Raw genomic sequence first — 20,097 nt, forward strand, 5'->3', positions numbered from 1 at the left:
TTTTTTTTTTTTTTTTTTTTTTTTTTTTGGTACGCGGGCCTCTCACTGTTGTGGCCTCTCCCGTTGCGGAGCACAGGTTCCGGACGCGCAGCCTCAGCGGCCATGGCTCACGGGCCCAGCCGCTCCGCGGCATGTGGGATCTTCCCAGACCGGGCACGAACCCGTGTCCCCTGCATCGGCAGGTGGACTCGCAACCACTGCGCCACCAGGGAAGCCCCAACCCTACATATTTTTAAACAAGTAGCACTGTTAGGTCATATATATATATCTATGCATAATTCTCAGAGATTTGGGGGGGTGGCTTTTTTCTTACTTTGTAAACATTCACAATATTTCCAATTTAGAATTGAGCTACACAAAACCTAGGTTTAATTTCCAGCCAAACTATTAAAGAATTAGGAAGAATTCTTAAAGTTTTTGAAAATTTGCCTTATAAACAATCTGGTTCCAAAAAGAACATCTTTATGATTTAGAAGGTTAGACCAGCCTCCATCTACAGGCCAAATGAGAATCAAGCAACAGCTAAGTGAATCATAATATATTTGTTCTCCTTTCTTTTCGTTTTTGGGTCATGATTTTAATGGCAAAACCTTAGTTATACATGATGATTGTACACGCTTGTGTTCTCTGGCATGCCTATGGGAGACTAGTAGATGTGAGTAGGGCTATTTAGAGATAGACTTTAATATATGTGGGGTTAGCATCAATGTAGAGGTGAAACAGTTTTTGTAAATACTTAAAGATTTTTTTAAGCATTTTTTTACTCTTTAAGAACGGGACTAAATTCCACAGTTTAAGTTGGCTGACTGGTCTCTCTCATACTATCTGCAAATATACCATGACATTTTTGGTCTTACATCATATGAAAGACTGTATCACATGGCTACAAATTTGATACCAATATTTTAAAGTTTCAGTTAAGCAAGTGGATAACCCATAAAATTGTTACATTTCTGGAAACTTCCTTCTAAATCTGTGTGACAAAGGTAATCTTTTCCTTACATGGAATCACCAGACCTTATATCATTTCTAAGTAGCACTCAGTATTTTCTCTACAAAGGCACTTTAAATGCTTACTTTCTAAGAGTTTACAAATTTTCCATTTTGTAATTTAGCCTCAAGACATTTCCTACATACATGTTTTAAGAAGTGGCAATCAAAAAGGAAGGATTTTTTTTTTTAATCCTTGAAAATTTGGTCAAAAGTACCATTTAGTGAGGTCAGTCTTTTCTCCGTACTCTTAAGGAGTATAAGTTTTTTTTTTAAAATCATATTAAAATGCTAGTGTGACAACAATTAATGTCATTATGAGGGAAAAAAAATCAATCTTTTGAGTTGTATTGTTCTTAGGAAAGCAATAGATATCATAATTATTTAGACAAAAGTTATTTTTAATTATGATTTCATGAATAATATAATCTAGATTCAATAAGTTAACTTGCTTCTTTTTATTGATCTAGGAACAACACTTTTAAGGTCTTGAAGACTTATATCCTTTATCTAGTCTTTTTTTCTTTTAAATTTTTATTTTAATTTCACACTTTAAAAAATATCAGATTCCCCAAAAGTTAATGTTTTACCACATTTCCAAATTTGCATTCTCTTTCCCACTTAAAACGATTTCTCTTTCTGAACTGAGAATAAATCAAAAGTATTTACCCTTATGTACTTCAGTGTGCATTTCTTAAGAACAAGGGCATTCTTTTTCATAACCACAGTATAGTTGTCTAAATCAGAAAATTAATAGTCATGCAGTAATAGCATTAGTTTGTAGATCTTACTTAGATTTCATCAAATTACCCTAATAATGTCCTTTATAATAAGATAAAGTAAAATGCTGATCATGTATTGATTTCAGTTGTCATGTCTTTTTAGATTCCTTTTGACTAGAACATTTCCTAGTCTTTGTGTTTCCTGACATGACACTTTTGAAGAGTACAGACCAGCTATTTTGTAGAAAGTCCCTCAGTTTAGGTTTGTCTGATATTTCCTTGTGACTAGATTCAAATTATGCCAGACCTTAAAAAAACAGAATTGTATAAGATGTGATTTTATAACGACAAATCACATTCCTGTTAATAACTCTGAGATTTAATATAATTATTTAATTGTCATGTTTGCATCGAACAGTATACTTATCTCCAGATTCCCGGGTGGGGGGGAAAACTCTCCCAGGAGATTTTGTATGTATTTACTAAAGAACAAACTTGGTTTAATTATTAAGGATCTTGTTAGTTTTGATGATTTAAGGAATCATTGATTATTCTAATATTGAATGAGAAAACACATAACATGTTCAACAGTATTGATCTGCTCTTTTCACAGTTACTCCTGAATGCCCACAGAAAGGAAGAAATGTTTTCCTCTCCTTAGATGAACTCGAGTTCTTATCACAGCTCATAAAATCCTTTTTGAAGTTGGAACAAAATATTCAGGAATTATTTGAAGAAATATTTTTATGGCTCAAGACACCCTGGAATACTTCAGGTAGTATGCTCTTCTGCAAATCTATAATTCTGTTTTTGCTTCCTGCTATTAAATCTATACCATTACCTGAAAAAATGAAAATACAGGACAGAATTCTTTAAATAAACATTAACTATAAAGCATACCATGAAATTACATTTTTATCCCTTATACATTGTAAATTCCATAGTTTTAATTGGAAAGCATCATAAGTCAATTTTGGATAATTGTCTTTAGTTAAAATACGATCAAAAAAAAAATTTTTTTTAACTCAAAGAAACACAGCCTGGCCTTTGGAAATATCAAGGAGACCGGATGGTCTAGTAGCTCCTCTTTTGCCACTAGCAGCCTGATGACCTTGAGCAAAATATTTAGTTTCCTTAGACGACCAGTTTCTCATCTTTAAAATGATGATGTAAGACTAAGTTAATTTTCTCTTTATTTTCTTTCAGTATTAAGTGCTTTAGATTCCAATATATTATGTAGGGTTGTGAAAATTAAATGATTTAGTGAATGTAAAATATTTAAAAGAATGTCTAGCATATCATAAACAATAAATGTGAGTTGTTACAATTGTAATTATAATTATACAATATGTTGTTTTTAGTTAGTCTCAACAAAATCCTTTTAAAGAAAACTGTGCCATGTGTGTTCAAATAATGTTTCTAACAATTCAGAGGCATAATGGTTAAGACATGTTCTCTGTTTTCATATCTATATTTATAAAGATTTTCATCTATATCAGAGTGGACTATACAAAGTTCTCTTTTACATAATACCACATATTTTAAGGAGAGTAAATTTGAATAGTGGCTGCATTTGCAAAACAAAGTGAAGGAAGCAAGTGATTAAAACTCAATCTGCAAATTTCAAAACCTGATTTCTTAGTGAAAATTACATGTAGTTTAATATATTTACTTCTGTATTTCTTTATTTACCTAGCCTGGGTAAATACTGTTAGAAAAGTTAAAGGATTGGAGTTTGTTTTATATTAAGCATAGGTTACTGGCCTTCTACGTTTCAGGTTAAGTTTAAGCAGCACTATTAAATTATAAAATAAATAATGTAGATTGTTTTTTCCAAATTTGGATATAATTTGAAGAAAAATGAGTGTGGAATATAGATTTCTGAATCTGACAAAAAAATCAAATGGGAAAATAATAAAAACATAGGACAGATAATATGAAAATTAAAAGATGGAATGAAAAAGTCGATTTATTAGTAGATAATGTGAGCCCTAGAGTGTCTTCTAGATGGAACTAACTGGATCAAAGAGAGATCTGAATAGAGAAATATGATGTCCTAATTTTTGACAAAAATTTATTGGTGCCACAAGCAGTTGACGCTTGGTGTTGGTACTCATCCATCATACCCGGCTAAGATTTGGCGTCTCTCATCGACATCTCTAGCAGATCTTTTCTGAGGTGTGGATCAAAAAACAGAGTGAACTCCAAAGCATCTAGACCCCTATCCATTTGGTTTCATCTTGTATTGGTCCTAGGCCAGGCCCTTGAGAAATAGCTCATTCTGAGAACTTTATTCCTCTTAAGGGCAGCGTAAATTCAAAACTAGAGTTGTGTTAGAGAGGTATTCTAAAGATACAAAAGTTAAATAGCCAAGAACTGAAGCAAAGAGTTGACACACTGATTTCAAGAAAAAAGGAGAAAAAGAAAAAGCTGGTTCAACTGCACTGGATTGAGATCAAATAATGTTGAGACTTGCCAATGCTGTGTATTTGAGAGCAAAAGTTATGATTATTGAATAAAATCAACAGAGAAAACATATAATTATGCCACAATATACAGTCTTACCCCAAATTTGTCATCATATAAGCAGCATGGCAGATAAAAGCAACTTCAGTATCACATTAATAATAGTGTACTATAGAAACACATTTGTGGATTATCAAACATAGTAAGTGGAAGGAAATTTGAAGGACAGCTGTAAGAAATGTCTAAGTATTAGAACATCCTCTTGTGATATGTGTTCTTCATCCATATATTTTTGTAACAAAGCCAAGATTTAATCTGCCATAATTTTATGTAAATGGATCCCTGAAAAGAATGATCTTGAGGGAAATTGTCAAGAAAAATCTTAAATGGTTTATTCAGGGTAGCCACGTTAGTCAATTCTTATCAAAAGCCTTGGTTTCTTAAATCAGGAAGGAAAAGATTTCTTGAATGATTAAAGAAACCAAATGAATCTCAAGTTATCCTGATAGTTAATGTTTTGCTTAGAAATCTTGTGTGGGAGAGGCTGGGGAGAAAAAAGATCAAGTCATTTGGTTATTGGTGTATTTGTTTTGATTGGAACATATTTTGCTAATAAATCCTGGAAGGAGTTGCGTAGTATGTCTATGTAACCAAAACAATGTGATGAAAAGTAAGGTGTTTTTTTTTTTTTCATTGTCCAGATGTTTTAAAAATATCCAGGTGCTTAACATCACATAGAGAAAATATAAAGATGATTAACCAAATGTTTTACTTTTTACTTTGAAGTTTACTACTATAATGTAGATTTGGCCAACTTGGCAGTGCTTTTAGGAATTTGAATACAACGCAATAGATTTTGTAGAGACACAAGAAATATTTTCTGAGAAAGAAAAGATATTTAGTTATTATATTTATTTGCTTTTGTTTGGTCATGATTGGATGGTTTTCTAATTTGGTCATTTCAGAAAAATGATAGGACATTATTTCACTGTTATGGGATCTTACTGTATTTCTTTTAGGATTATCTTATCTTATGGAGTGGACTCGGGTTTGATTTATGGGGCACTTCTAATACTCCTTCAGAATAAAGCTGTTCTTCGGGCAGTTCCTCAAATTTTCCAAAGGTGGCATCTGAGATTTATCTAAACCAGGAGGTTTCTTGGCCCTCATTTTTCTTTAGCCCCAGCAATGACAAAAAGCAATGGCTGCTTCAATTGGATGTAAGAAGAACACTTAGGGTTTGTCTCAGAAGAATCAAAGATTTCAGATCTTCTGAAAGATTGTTTGTACTCTTAGGGGGTCTTAAGAGGGGTCAAATGGCTTCTAAGAGTTCCTTAGCTAGATGGTTAAGGGATTGTATTAGGGAGGCGTATGTAGTTAAGGTAAAGAGGCTCCTAGGGTTTGTAAAGCTCATTACACTAGGACTTTAGCTGTTTCTTGGGCAGAGAGGTCGAAGGCTTCCACATTGGAAATTTGCAAGGTGGCCACCTGGGCTTCTCTTCATACTTTTTCATAGTATTATCTCTTGGATGTAGTCTCTTCTACAAATTCAGCTTTTGGTGGGAGGTTGCTTGTGAGCCAGAAAAGAACAGTAAAGAAAAGAGAGACTTGTAGTTCTCACTTAGAGCTGCCAACAAGGCAAGTTGCTTTGTAGTGCACACAATGGGAGCCTATGAAGACCAATTTGGGTGTGAAAGTGGATGTCACAGGGAAGTACTGCCAACCTCTACTCTCTATGAAAGAAAACGGCAGTGTGGAAACTAACCAGAAGTGTAAAATGAACCACAGCGAACTCCATAGGCAGAGGCTGCTCAGCAGCTGGCATTCCTGTGACCCTCTGCCCTACTCTACTGAGGTCCTTAGTCTGGGCACACTCTTAAAGAAACCAGTGTTGACTGCATGCAAATAACTATGTTTCAGAACGATGAGCCAAAAATGGGCTACCTTCTCTAGACAATGCTAATAAGTGTATAGAATGTCCAATATATTTTTAAATAGGTGAAATAATTTGTTAAATGTTCAAGGAGCTCATAAAGTTTGACAATGCCAAATTTTGAAATTGACCATTTTGAATTCCAAACAAATATAAAAATGCCACAATTCGTTAAAATCGTGAGATATCTTATTAGTCTAGATTCAGTGTTACTAATCCTGCCTTAAAATAATCCCTTTGGCTTCTCTGTATAGGATTAAATTTTTAAAAATGTTTTTAATTTGGAGGGGAAGATTATATTATACAGGTTATCATAATTGCTCAATAATTCTTTTTCTATCTTACTATAGAATTGCTCACCAGCAAAAGAAGGCTTGGGAAGCTTATCTTATTTTTTAGTTCATCGTGAAAATAGGTAGATGTTGTGTGTAAACATCAAAGCCCATTACTTTGAGTGAATAAGCAGAATGTATTTGGGAATGAAATGATAAATATAAGATAATTAACCTTTTTTATAAGTTTTAAACTATAGTTACACAATGGCAAATAGTTAGTTCCAAGAATAGACCTGCAAAGCTTGTGCTTTGAATTAATGTTATTTTTCCAGGGTGAATACCTTTTACATCAACTATTTTTATGACCTATCTGTAGAAAAGTAAAGTGACATTAAGAATCCAAGTGTTTCCTCTTCATGTCATTGACAACTTGATCTTTATTATTTTTTTCTTCTTTAAAACTATTTTCCAATAATAGTCCAGGCATGTAGTAAAACTTTTAAACAGGATAAAAGAATATATGGTTAAAATTAAGTATTTTTCCACTCCATTTGTCTAGTTTCCCTTTCCAAAGGCAACTACTTCCATATATATCCCCATGTTAAAATAACACCAAATATTGTCCTACTATACAGAGATTCTTTTTTTTATGAACAATTATCTAGAAACACCCCATATTCAGAAAAACAGCTGAATAGTTTTCTATTGGTGCATGTACCATAATTTAATCAGCTACTCATTAATAGACACATAGGGTTGTTTTTTCCTCCTCATTTGCTTCCACAAACAATGATACGGCAAATTTACTTGAAGTATGTCTTATATGTCCTCATGTATATCTGGACAGTAAGTTACTAAGGTGGAAATGCTAAGTAAAAAGGAATGGTCACAGAGAGGATGAAAAGACAAAACGTAGACTGAGAAAGACATTTGCAAAATACATATCTGATAAAGACCTTGTATCCAAAATATACAAAGAACTCTTAAAATTCAACAGGAAAACAAAAAACTCAATTTAAAAATGAGCAAAAGATCTGGAGAGCTCACCAAAGAAGATATACAGATGGCAAATAAGCATATGAAAAGATGCTCAGCATCGTATGTCATCAGAGAAAGGCAAATTGAAACAAGGAGTTACCATTACACTCCTACTAGAGTGGCCGAAACCCAGAACACTAACACCACCAAATTCTGGCAAGGATGTGAAGCAACAGGAACCCTCATTCATTGCTAATAGGAACGTAAAATAGTACAGTCTCTTTGGAAGACTGTGTGGTTGTTATCTCATAAAGCTAAACCTTGCCTTATGTGATCTAGTAATCACACTCCTAGGTATTTATGCAAATGAGTTGAGAACTTATGTCCACACAAAAACCAGCACATGAATGTTTACAGCAGTTTTATTCAAAATTGCCAAAATTTGGAAGCAGCCAAGATGTCCTTCAGTAGGTCAATGGATAAACTGTGGTATGCCAATACAATGGAATATTATTCATTGATTTAAAAAAAAGAGATATCAAGCTACACAAAACGTGGAGGAAACTTAAATGAATATTGCTAGGTGAAAGAAGTCAATCTGAGAAGCCTGCATACTATATGATTCCAACTATAAGATATCCTAGGTAAAGCAAAAGTATAGAGACAGTAAAAGATCAGCGGTTGCTAAGGAGGGTGAGGAGTGGGGTAGAGGTGAGTAGGTGAAACACAGGGGATTTTTAGAGCAGTGAAATTAATCTGTGTGATAATAATGGTGGATGCATGACACTATGCATTTGGCAAAGCCATAGAACTGCACCACGCAAAAAATGAATCCTAACGCAAATTATGGACTTTAGTTAATAGTAATCTATCAATATTGGTTCATCAATTGTAACAAATATCCCACACCAATGTAAGATGTTAACAATAGGGGAAACTGAGGGCAGGGGGAGAGGGAGTATATGGGGACTCTGTACTTTCTGCTCAATTTTTTCTAAAAAGCTAAAACTGCTCAAAAAGCTAAAGTCTATTAATTTTTTTTAAAGCTATGGACATTGAGAGAGAGTTACAAGCCAGTTTTTCATATCCAGTTCAATTAACAATATTTTTGTTATGCAGAATTGTTTTATGACTTCTGTGTCCTTCTGAAAAGTCTCTTATCTTGTATCTTTTGGGAAAAAAATTCCATATTTTCTTTAATAGACTTATAGTTTCATTTTTCTTTATTTAAAAATCTGCTTAATCTGGATTTTATTTCAGTATTGAGATTCATCCTTATTAATAACACTAGCTTCTGCAAAAGATGTAATAAAATGCAAGTCATAGAGAAAGCATTTTAGGTTAAATGGTATAACACTGATCTAAAACCTTGTCTATGTTGTCATGTGTGTTGAGAAATGAAGCAGGATTCCTCAACTGCAGTCCACGGCCCCTTGAGGATCGTGAACGTGCTTTACAAGAGGGCCTGGGAATCTCCAATAGCACGTGTGAGTGTGTGTGCGCGCACACAGTCATATTGTGCATTTTGGATGAAGTGTTCTGTCACTTTAATCAAGTTCTATGAAGTGTTCAGAAATCCAAAGTGATTAAGAAACACTAGAGTTGGGGGAAATTTTTCCTCAGAATTAACTCTGATAACATTTCTCAAAAGGTTGTTGTTATCGCTTACCAAATGGAATATTTACCTTTTGAGAGAATGTTTCTGTGGATTGTGTTACTTACGAATCATTCATGATTAAGCTCATAGAACCATATTTAGAAAAAACAAACAAATATCCCACAATTTTCTAGATGACTATATTTGTCAGAAGCCCTGCCGATAAGAATCACTGATATTTGGAGATTTGTTTGCCCAGGATATAAGGAGAAACAGACTCTTAAGATTATTAAAATAAAAGAAAAATTAATCGTGCTATATAATTCGTCATCATATATCAAGTCTAAGCAAAACCAAAATATAATTGCTAAGTCATTCATATTGAATTAAACTATAATTAATAGAACCATAATAGAAAATGGAAGGATCTCTTCGGCATATTTATTCATTACATTTTTGTAGATCTGTATTTTTCCCATGGAAAGAATTTCTTAATTCTGAAAAATAAAAGTTGAGGAAGTATTTCCATTTTAGAAGCTAGAGATCATTTCTTACCTGTCTCAGTGTGTGTGTTTTTCCAATGACTTATTGATAATCTTATTAAAAGTATAATTTTTCCTGATATGATGATGTTTATCCATGTGCTTTTGTTCTCTCTTGTTTCCAAAAAAGAAATATTAATGTGCTAAAGAACACCACTGGTTTTTAAAGCAGTACTTTAGATTTTAGCTTTTTAAATGAACAAAGAAATTAATATTTACTTTGTATAGTTAACTTATACTACATTATTAACATGAAAATGAATTAATGACAAAAGGATCTGAATTTTACAGATTATATATGCATATACATCAAATTTGAATATAAATAGCATATAAATTCCATCAAGTTGTATGTATAGAAAAGGACTCTATGTATTGATCCTCTCATTATTGTGATGGCAATATCACCCTACATCTTGTTGACTGTATTCTTTGTACCTTGATGTGTTTGTATGTGTGTGTGTGTACTATGGATAGAGCTTTTCTACGTAATTAATTTTAACCTATTAATCACGTCTAGTATGGTTTGTTTTTCTTAATGTAAGTTTGTGTGTTTGTTTTCTATTGCATAGAAATTTTGGAGACATCCAGTAGAGAAGTTGTAATAGAGAAACCTAGAACAAATGAAACCAGTATTCCTTCAGAGCAATTGCTACCAGTAAAAGAGGTAAGTGAGGAAAAAATGGGTGGTGGTTTTTAATTCATATGTAATAGCATCATCATTTTTATATGACTCCTTTATGAATCAAAATGTCTTGAGTTTTACCCTTTGCTACTAAAAAAATAATTCCTGGTTGAAAATAGTCTTATTAATTTTGATGAAAATTGAATTTAGTGGGAACACTGCTGTGCTGCACAGTGTGTTCCATGCAAGGAGTAGGGAGCTGGCAGTGAAGAGATCTTTGTTCTCATCCCACTCGGGGTCTACACCTTGAGAATTTGGACTGTAGACAACTGTTGAAAAGTGAGAAAGTGGAGATGAAAAAGGAAAGGAAAGAGGAAAGAATAGTTTGAACTGGCCTCTTATTTGAGTGTGCCCAGCATTACCCTGTTTGCTCTCAGATCCATTACCACTCTTCCTCTGCTCTGTTCTGTATTGTAGAGAAAAACCTCTTCCAGGCTTTCTTGCTTTCTGGACCTGGGTAGGTTTGGCCAATGAAAAGCACTAAGGGAAGATTGGAGGGAAGTTCTTGGAGAGAAACCAGAGGATTTCTTCCCCTTGCTCTGTTTTAGAGAACATCTCCAGGAGTAGCTGTGACTCCTTCATTTCTTCCATGCTGCTCCCCACACACAGTCCTCTCTCTGAGGTTTCAGGTCCGCCTGGCAGGTCGGCCTCCTTCACTGGTGGCCCCGGGGACTACACTTGCATAGCACTGTTCCCACTCTTTGTTCCTCCAGCCCTAGGAGCAGTCGTAGCTAGTGGTAGTGGTAGTAATAGTAATAAAATAACTGTCCTGCTTCATGACCCATGTTTGGCTCCTTACATCTTCTATCACCTTAGTAATTAATACCTTACATTAAAATTCTTCCTTTCAAAATACTGAGAGTGGTTTCTATTTTCTGAATGGATCTTGACTGATCTAGTAGGTAAACCTTTAAAAAGGCAAAAGAACATAGAGTTTTAACAGAGTTTCAATGTAGAAAGCAAGGAAAATAATCAGAAAAAATGCAAAATTATACATTATGTTTTAACCAAAAATCAGAGTAGATATTAAGAAATTAGCATTAGGTAATAGAAGAAAGGGATTTAGTGGGTAGCTCCTTTGTACACAGAACAGAAAACTACATTATTTCCTCTTTTTTTTTCTTGGATCAACTAGTAAATCTGATATATTCTAACTGGAAGGTGTATGATTCCAAACATCAAATGGGAAGAGTAGAAGTAAGCCAATGATATTTTATGTAAATAAATAGACTTCTAGGAGGAGATTTGAATAGTAAATGTTTTCAATTTTCTTTTTTTTTTTTTTTTTTTTTTTGCGGTGTGCGGGCCTCTCACTGTTGTGGCCTCTCCCGTTGCAGAGCACAGGCTCCGGACGCGCAGGCTCAGTGGCCATGGCTCACGGGCCTAGCCGCTCCGCGGCATGTGGGATCTTCCCAGACCGGGGCACGAACCCGTGTCCCCTGCATCGGCAGGCGGACTCTCAACCACTGCGCCACCAGGGAAGCCCGGTTTTCCATATTTTGAAAAGAGAGTTTAGGAGGTAGTATAATTACATATAAATTACCATGGGCAAAGGTAATCATCGTGGCACGCACACACGGACAAAAAGTCACTGTGACCATGGCAATTTTCCCTATAACATCTTGCCTTGAATGCATGAATGAATGATTTTAATGAATAGACATGCCCTGGTGGGGGAACAAAAAGCAGAGTTTTATTGTTGTTGTTTTTAATTTTTATGAAGGTAGATTCCTTTTTATATTTCTATCATAAATGCGTCCCAAGAAAATTCTGTTACAGCACAGAACTATACACATGGCACTTTCAAAGTTTCACTTATGAGAAAAGAAATTATATGAGCTGAGTAGATTCAATTATTGATTCATTTTATGTAAAAATAAAATGAGAGTTGTATCTTTAGGCAGGCCCTATGATGTTAAAGGTCCAAATAAACCTTAGAAAGGAAATTTCAATTACATCTTAATTATAAGCCTAATGAGAAGGAGAGACACTTTTTCTGATTATAGAGTTATGGGATCATAGAATTTTAGCTCTAGAAGATGAATCACCTTTATTACTTTGTACTGCATGTATATGCAGTACAAAAAAAAATCATTAAATTAACGCTTAGTGGGATTATGTATACAAGAAAATTAAGCTAATGATCATCATCTCCGTAATTTTAGACTGAAAGGGACCGTAGAAATCATTCAGTTCAGCTCTTTTATTTTTCCAACAAAAAACTTGAGATCCAGAAAAGTAAGTAATTCAGTTAGGAATATCAAGCCTAGCGTCTTCTGAAGTTGGAGTAGGTAAATTATTGCTGTAAACAAGATTACACTAAAACAGGAAAAGTTTAATCCTAAGCGTAGATTCAGCCTACTATCTATAATGCTTTTATACTTTAGAGAACATTAGAGGACTTGAGGGGAATATACATTTGTAAACATACCGCCACATGAGCCAAAGACCAAAAGAAAAAAAGAAAACACCACCCTCCGCCCCAGCCTCTCCCACTCCCCACACACAGAGCAATGCAGGTCATTTTAATTCCTCATTTTCTGGAACAAAAGTAGTGCCGCTTACCAATTTGTGGGTGGAGAAACTAAGTAAAATTCTAAAGAAATAAAAATCTAGAAACACACAATGGTATATTTTCTCTGAGAAATTTATTTCTTATTGCTATTTTTTTGACTTGTCTGGATTTCTGAAAATGAAAAAGAAATAAAAGATTGAATATTAAATGCTGTCGTATGTTGCAATACTTGTTAACAATAAACTGTAAAAAAGACTATAAAAATCTAATGTAGGCTTTATTAAATATATTGAATTTAAAGGCTGCTTTATGTGATAAATAGTGAGTGGAACTTTCAGCTCTCATAAAGATGGTTTTATTGAACTATATTTAAGAGATTAAATTTTGAAAAAACAAAGTTTTTGATTAAATCCACTGATGAATTAAAATGAAATGACAGTATATTACTGTGTGTAAAGAATGCACATGTTTTTGTATATTGCTTTATTCACTGGGTAATATTTTTAGGTTGTAAGAATGGCTTTTACAGTTTATCAAAGAATACCTACATTCAACAGGCTGAATGAAAGTAATACTTTTATATCTGTAACAATAGAACAACACTTGTTGAGTTAAGATTGATATAACTTCATATAAACTTATATTTCAGGCTACTTTACTAAATTTTGGCTGGAGAAGTGCATTTAAAAAAGTGTCTCTTCCCATGGCACATTGTATAACAACAGCCATTGAAGACTTTTCCGCAAAAATTCTCCAACAGGAACAGAATGAAAGGTCTTCAGCTATGAGCTATGCTTTGAACCTTGTAAATGTCCAGCAAGTTTGGCAAGATAGCCGTGTGGTTCCTGAGGCAGACCAACCAAAGAAAATTGCAAAGGCAAGTATCAAATGAAATCCTTTCAAATTAGATTGGCATATGAGATTTTTTTTTTTTTTAATATACGCCATTGCAAAGGGAACCAATAGAAAAATGATGGAGTCTCTTGGGAAACACTTGGCACTTGACCCAGTACCAGTTTTCTTCTCTGGTATCCATGGGCCACTGTGCTAGCAAAAATGACTTAAAACTGCTGCCAACTTTTTGCTCCATGAATCTGAGGTAACTAAAGAGAGGGCCTCTGTGACTTCCTGGGGGGCTGAGAAACTGCTTGTTTGGGTTATACCTTTGAATGACTCCAGGAGAAATTTAGGAGGTTGAAGGAGTTACTGTCTTTTATTGGTTTGGGCAACTTTTAAATCTTTATTTACACCTTAGTGACCATTCCTTTAACATCAGTCTTGCATCTGTGTTCTGAGAGTCACAGAACATACTGAGAAAATAGGAAGTAATTACGGAAATAGAGAAATATAGTTACTCAGCATTAAGTCAGCGAGGTCAGCAACGTATCATTGAAATTTTTTTTTTAAATAAATTTATGTATTTATTTATTTATTTTTGGCTGCATTGGGTCTTTGTTGCTGTACGTGGGCTTTCTCTAGTTGCAGAGAGCGGGGGCTACTCTTCGTTGTGGTGCACTGGCTTCTCATTGCAGTGGCTTCTCTTGTTGCGGAGCATAGGCTCTAGGTGTGTGGGCTTCAGTAGTTGTGGCACGTGGGCTCAGTAGTTGTGGCTCGCGGGCTCCAGAGCACAGGCTCAGTAGCTGTGGTGCACGGGCTCAGTTGCTCTGCGGCATGTGGGATCTTCCTGAACCAGGGCTCGAACCCTTGTCCCCTGCATTGGCAGGCAGATTCTTAACCACTGCGCCACCAGGGAAGCCCCTGAAATGTTTTTGAAAGAGAGTTTTGAAAGGTGACCTTAATCCCCTATTGCCACCCTGAGGCTCCAGAACATTCCCCAGGGAACACTTTTGGCCGACCTGGAGTGGAGGCAAGTTGCGCCTTCCCATCCATCCATCACGCCTCCTTTGCCATTAAGAAGGAGTAAATTCACAACTAGTAAAAAGCTAAGTGCATCACTTCTGAGAGTTGCTGACTCTTTACCAATAAGAAGATGCTATATGAGGTTGTCTCTGATGCTTTTAGATTGTTTAAGTTAAACTGATATAACCTCATATATCTGTGATGATTAATTAAAAAAAATACTTCCATGAAAATTTAGCTAAAAAAACCCAGGAATAAGTTTAAAATAATGTAAGCATGGATACATATTTTCTGAGTTCTATTAACTACAAATAAAAGTAACAAAGCTATTTCATGAGTTTTTCATAATGTCTCTCTAGTAAGCATAAGGTTTGACGGTTATATACAGAGAAGCATCATTTTGGTATTTCTTTATTTGAAATAAAACATTTAACTTTCTACAACAGAGAAATCGATTATTATAAAGTTGTGTCATTATATTTATGTTTGATGCCAAATTCATTATTTTGGAATTTAGCTCCCCTGTACATAAATTACACGGTGCTGTCAGAATACAAATAACTCAGTGCTACATTTATTTCTCCCTAGTTTTGTTCTGACATCATGGAAAAACTTGACACAATCCTTCCACTGGCTCTGGCATGCAGAGATGATTCTTTTCAGGAAATTAGAGCAAACTTTGTGGAGGCCTGTTGTAAAGTGGCAACAGCTGTCCTGGCCAGACTGCAAGAGAGAGGCAAGGAGTTTCCTTCCAAAGCACCCCTGAAAAACTTGTACATGCTGCTCTCCACGGCAGTGTATGTCTTCCAGCATTTTATGCAATATGATAATTTGATGAAAGAAAATACTAAGAAGTGAGTGTCATTTATATTAAGTTGATGGCCATTCTTAAAGTTACATGTAATCTTTGGATATCACAGAGGTGGAATTTTGATAATAATATTTGAGAAGAAGAAAATAATAATTAACATGGTGAATTATTTTCATTTGTCTTGACTAGGAAATGTCAAAAAGGTAGAGCGTGGGTTGTGTTAAACCAGATATACGGATAGTAAGAAGGATAGGCATTCCCTCTAAAGGCCCACTCAGATGACCCTTGCATTTCCCATTCTCTAAACTGGAGGCACTATTTTCGGCATGTTGTTATGACATGACCAAACCAACCCTTTCCATTCTGTAAGGCACATTGTACTGACTACACTGAAAAGGAAAAAAACAAACTTCTTTTTGTCACACAAAACAATATTTGTGGAAAATGCCCTTCTCTTTTGTTCCTAGGCCAACTAGATGTTAGGAGCAGGCATAGAGAAGAGATGCATTTCAATCTATTTTATTGATGAACGTAAACATATTTCAGAACATCCATTTAATAATAAGCTATCCTTCATAGTTGAAGAGGAAGCATCTGGCAGTCATAATTTTCATGTATTAGTAGTCCAAAAAGACCAAATGTTTTCTGGATAGAGAAGAAAAATGACCAGAGGTATTATCACATGGTCTATCTGGCTTCTCTCTAGAAGAGAGCACAGTCCCTTGCAAAGGGAGCATGTAGACTGGGCAGTCCAGTGTGAGCCCAAGAATCTAGTCTATATGCCTTATTTAGCCTTTGCAATCCCTTAGTAGTGATGAGAGGAAGCAAAGAGAGTGTACTAAAAATAGCTGAAGATAGAAGTAAACTTGGCTTGTTGTAGGATATAACTATGATATTTCTTTAATTCTCTTAAGTAGTCAGATTGTTGAATTTATAAACAAAATGTGCCAGCAATCACTTTATTTCTGTAGAATATTGTAAAACAGTTTATGAGATAATTGACATCTACAAAATTACAATTTTTAAAATAAAAAGAGTGTGTTTGTGGGATGTGTGATAGCTTTACAAAAGTTGGTTCTGACAAATGCATGTTTTTCTCTATAATAACGATAACCTAATGCCTAAATAATGCACTGATCTCTAATAATAGGCTTACAAAGAATACTTTTATTTTTGAATGATGTATTGACAATGCAGTTTGTCTCAAGCTGAAGTGCATATTTGTGGAACAGCAGATGTACGTTTTCAAAGGACTTGCAAAACAAAGACCAGCTATTTTTTTTTTTTTTTTTCTTTTTGGAAAGTGAATGTGGATGCAGACTTCAGCATTAGGAGGAAATGAATGATTGATATCTAATAATCAAAACCATTTGTAGTACTGGAGATTGTTACCTCCTACTGCACAGGCCTTAAATCTCTGTCTCTTTGATCATTCCCTCTGAACAGACCCATATTCCTGGTACCTGTCCAACGATATCAGGAATTCATCAACACTCTACAGTTTCAGGTTACGGACTACTGCGTCAGAGTTTGTGCTACAAGCATTTTACAGGATGCTGAGAGCCACCACTGGGATGACTACAAAGCTTTTTATGAGGTGGGAAGTTAAGTTTACTGTCCCTCCTTTTTTACACAAATATGTTTTACTGCCTACCTGCTTTCTGGCTAATTAGAAACATGAGCTTGGCAGTACTGACACACGAAGGCTGTTAGGATAATGTTTTTTAAATATTGAATCTGTACTTAGAAAAACACTGTTTTTAAAAACCTGAAATAATTAGAACTCTCCTTCTGCTTAAAAGTAAAAATAACTTAATTTGAGCTGCAGTGTTTCAGTGCTATATAATAAGTTGGAATATAATGGGGTACAATGAAAACTCAAAGAGAAACAATGCCAAAATACTACAACCTTATATTGTTTTCAAAGGAACCAGTTATAGGTATCCTTGCATTATTTTCTTGTTATATATTTCCATCTGTGTTTGATAAATATTTTTTATTAAGCAGCTTTATTCTTTATACTTATTTTTTCCTTCTTATTTTATGTTCTTATGAGTGTGCTTTAAGACCCATCTGATCATTTATAGCTTACCTATTTTCATTTAACCCATGTTTTGAAATCCCAAATTTCTACTGAATTAAAGCCTAATGATTCCCAGTGCAACCAAAGCCAGGATCAATTAAAATTATTCATCATCAGGCTTCATTAGTTTCCCTTCCCCTGAATCCCATTGATTATACATAAACCACAACTCTTGAAATCCCTTGAAGTTGACTTCAGGGTGGGGTGAAACATTATATCTATGGAGTATTGAGAAAAACAGAGTGGAGTTTTATTCAGTGAAGTCACTCCTGTCACCTTCCTGACACTGAAGGTTCCAGTGGCTCCATTTATGCCTGTTATTATCATAATAAATGTTGTCACAACAGAGAGGAGCAGCTTAGAAGCTTTTTAAAAGGTCTTTCCACGTTTTCTAAGACGATTTCATGGGTCTTAGAAAGGGTCTCCTTTAGAGGCCCTTCCCAGATACATTTTCTTTTTGCAAGAGCATCCATATAGGGTTTTCCAAACCTGACATACTTCAAACAGCAGTGAGCAGAAAGAAAAAGGGAAAGTGCTATGGTGCAGCTGGTATCCTGAGATAAGAATAAAAGTATCTGTCTTCCCGTCTCCTGGCAGCATCCCAGCTCCCTTATGTGCCTTGAGGTAAACAGAGAGGTTGAAAACGAATCCATCTCATGTTTCAAACTATTTCAATGTGTCAGTGTACTAATGAGCAATTTTATATAATGTTTCCATTGAAGAACAGGTCTCTCACTATATGTCCAACATAGGGGTATTATGTTTCCTCTTATGCAAACTGGGAAGTAGAAGAGTTGTACAGTATAAATAATAAGTAGATGCATCGAGAACCTGTTATTGAAGTTACCAAGTATTTAAAAAAAAAGACAAAAACAAATTACCACATAACATGCAGCTTTTAGATCTTATGACAAGAGTTTAGCTTCTAAGACAGAAATAATGAGGTAGCTACCCTGTGATTACATGGTACTGTAGCTTCCATACACTCACTTACATGGTCAATAGTTACAATTTAATTGCAGTTAGTGGTTGTTATTTATGCTCAGAAAAATTAAGTGATACTGCTTTTCTATTTACCAAAACTAAGAACCTTCTAAAAATAGCACAGATGCTAAGTTGTTTTGACAACTGGAGTCCCTGACATGGTTTTATCCCATTTACTATACCCCTCTCTCCTCCGCTCCCTCATTATTCCAACTGATTTGTGAAACAGGACTACTATGTTTTTGGCAGGGCTGTTTTGAGAGGAGAGGAGATGAAATCTGCCTGACTGGAGGGGAAGGGTAGGATAGAGATCTCAGGGGAACCTATCACCACGTGCAGAGAGTAGTAAAGAAATAGTGAAAAAATTTATAAAGATATGGAGCAATATTTGCTCACATTTTGTGATATCAAGTGAGCCCTAGATACATCATTTCCATTTTCTAAACTGTCAGGTTGAGAGAGCCAAAGAGTTCAGTATCTTTCTGATGAGGTGCTGGTCAGATGGCACAGTGGGTGTTCAAATTACATGTTTAAAATTAAGCTTATAGTATAGTTGACATCTGCTCAATTTTAGCAACTTGTGTTTTCTAATAGTCAGAGAATAAAGAATTGCCTGTTCAAAGATAATATTGAGTGGCTTATATAATAAAGCCCAGCTGCTTGTTTCCTGATATATAATCTAAATAAAAGCTCACATATGTTTACCTTATAGTGGGTCTACAAAAATAACAGATGTTTACTAGCAGAATACTTTTGAAATGACAACAAAGAGGGAAACAGGTCAGAAAAATAAATGAATCACATTTAGTTTAAAGAAAGCCCTTGCATACATTGAACTTATACACATTTTGAAGAAAATTGTGAGAAAGGTGACCAGCTTGGAATGTCTTTAAGTAAACATGACGTTTATATTTTTAAAAGTCTTAAAAATAAGTATATTTTACTTTAGGAGAAGAAATCTGTGTGCCTGAAGTTATTTTTATTTTCTCATTTATTGCTAAAAGGTAGCTATTAAGGAAATTGTTTTTTTATATTTTGAAAAATATGAGAAATCCTGTTGGCCATGTTATTATAGGCATCCACCCATTGCCACGGAGAAAGTGTAAATCATTCAGGCCAGTTATGACATGGGTTGGGTTGGTTTTGCTTTAATTAACACACAACACAGAAAGTAATAAAGAAAATCAAGCATTAAAATTACTTTCTTACTTGAGGAAATTTTTTAAAGCATTCTTTATCACAGAACACACAACAAAGAAAATATAAGCAACTATAATTTTGCTACTTCTGCATTAATTTTGTAATTCTGTTTTTTTCTTAAATGGTTTTCATGTACATCTAGTCAGGAAATCAGAAGTGGTCAAAGTCCCCACCAGTTTGAACTTGAGTCTTTGACAGTTTGCTATCCAAGTTTGCCACCCAAGGAGAATAATTCTACTCATTTATAAACTCCATTTGTAAGTCAATAGATAATAACTATAGATTGTTATTATTACAGTAACTACAAAAGATTTTACTAATCAAAGAAATTACCAGGAGAATGATACGTAAGGAGTATCCACCTAAGGAATGATCAACTTTAGGTATAGGAGAAGAGCAGACTTTTTTTAAGATGACATTTGTTTGGGCTTCCCTGGTGGCACAGTGGTTAAGAGT

General features: G+C 34.7%; 1 protein-coding gene across 11 annotated transcripts in view; it reads left to right on the top strand.

Annotated features, from left to right (window-relative positions):
• Window positions 1-20,097, top strand: part of KIAA0825 (KIAA0825 ortholog) — a 398,483-nt gene that overhangs the window by 110,367 nt on the left and 268,019 nt on the right. For all 11 annotated transcript variants that reach the window (XR_003431587.1, XM_027100606.1, XM_027100611.1 and 8 more), the window contains 5 exons: window positions 2,326-2,487; window positions 10,076-10,170; window positions 13,353-13,580; window positions 15,152-15,417; window positions 16,821-16,971. Coding sequence is in view for 10 of the 11 variants with exons in the window: in XM_027100606.1 (XP_026956407.1) it covers window positions 2,326-2,487; window positions 10,076-10,170; window positions 13,353-13,580; window positions 15,152-15,417; window positions 16,821-16,971 (902 nt within the window). In the remaining variant the exon portion in view is untranslated. The remainder of the gene's footprint in view (window positions 1-2,325; window positions 2,488-10,075; window positions 10,171-13,352; window positions 13,581-15,151; window positions 15,418-16,820; window positions 16,972-20,097) is intronic.

The sequence above is a fragment of the Aethalodelphis obliquidens genome, unplaced genomic scaffold (assembly GCF_003676395.1).
Source record: "Aethalodelphis obliquidens isolate GAN/ISIS:26980383/991018 unplaced genomic scaffold, ASM367639v1 scaffold4, whole genome shotgun sequence".
In the NCBI taxonomy this organism is placed as follows: domain Eukaryota; kingdom Metazoa; phylum Chordata; class Mammalia; order Artiodactyla; family Delphinidae; genus Aethalodelphis; species Aethalodelphis obliquidens.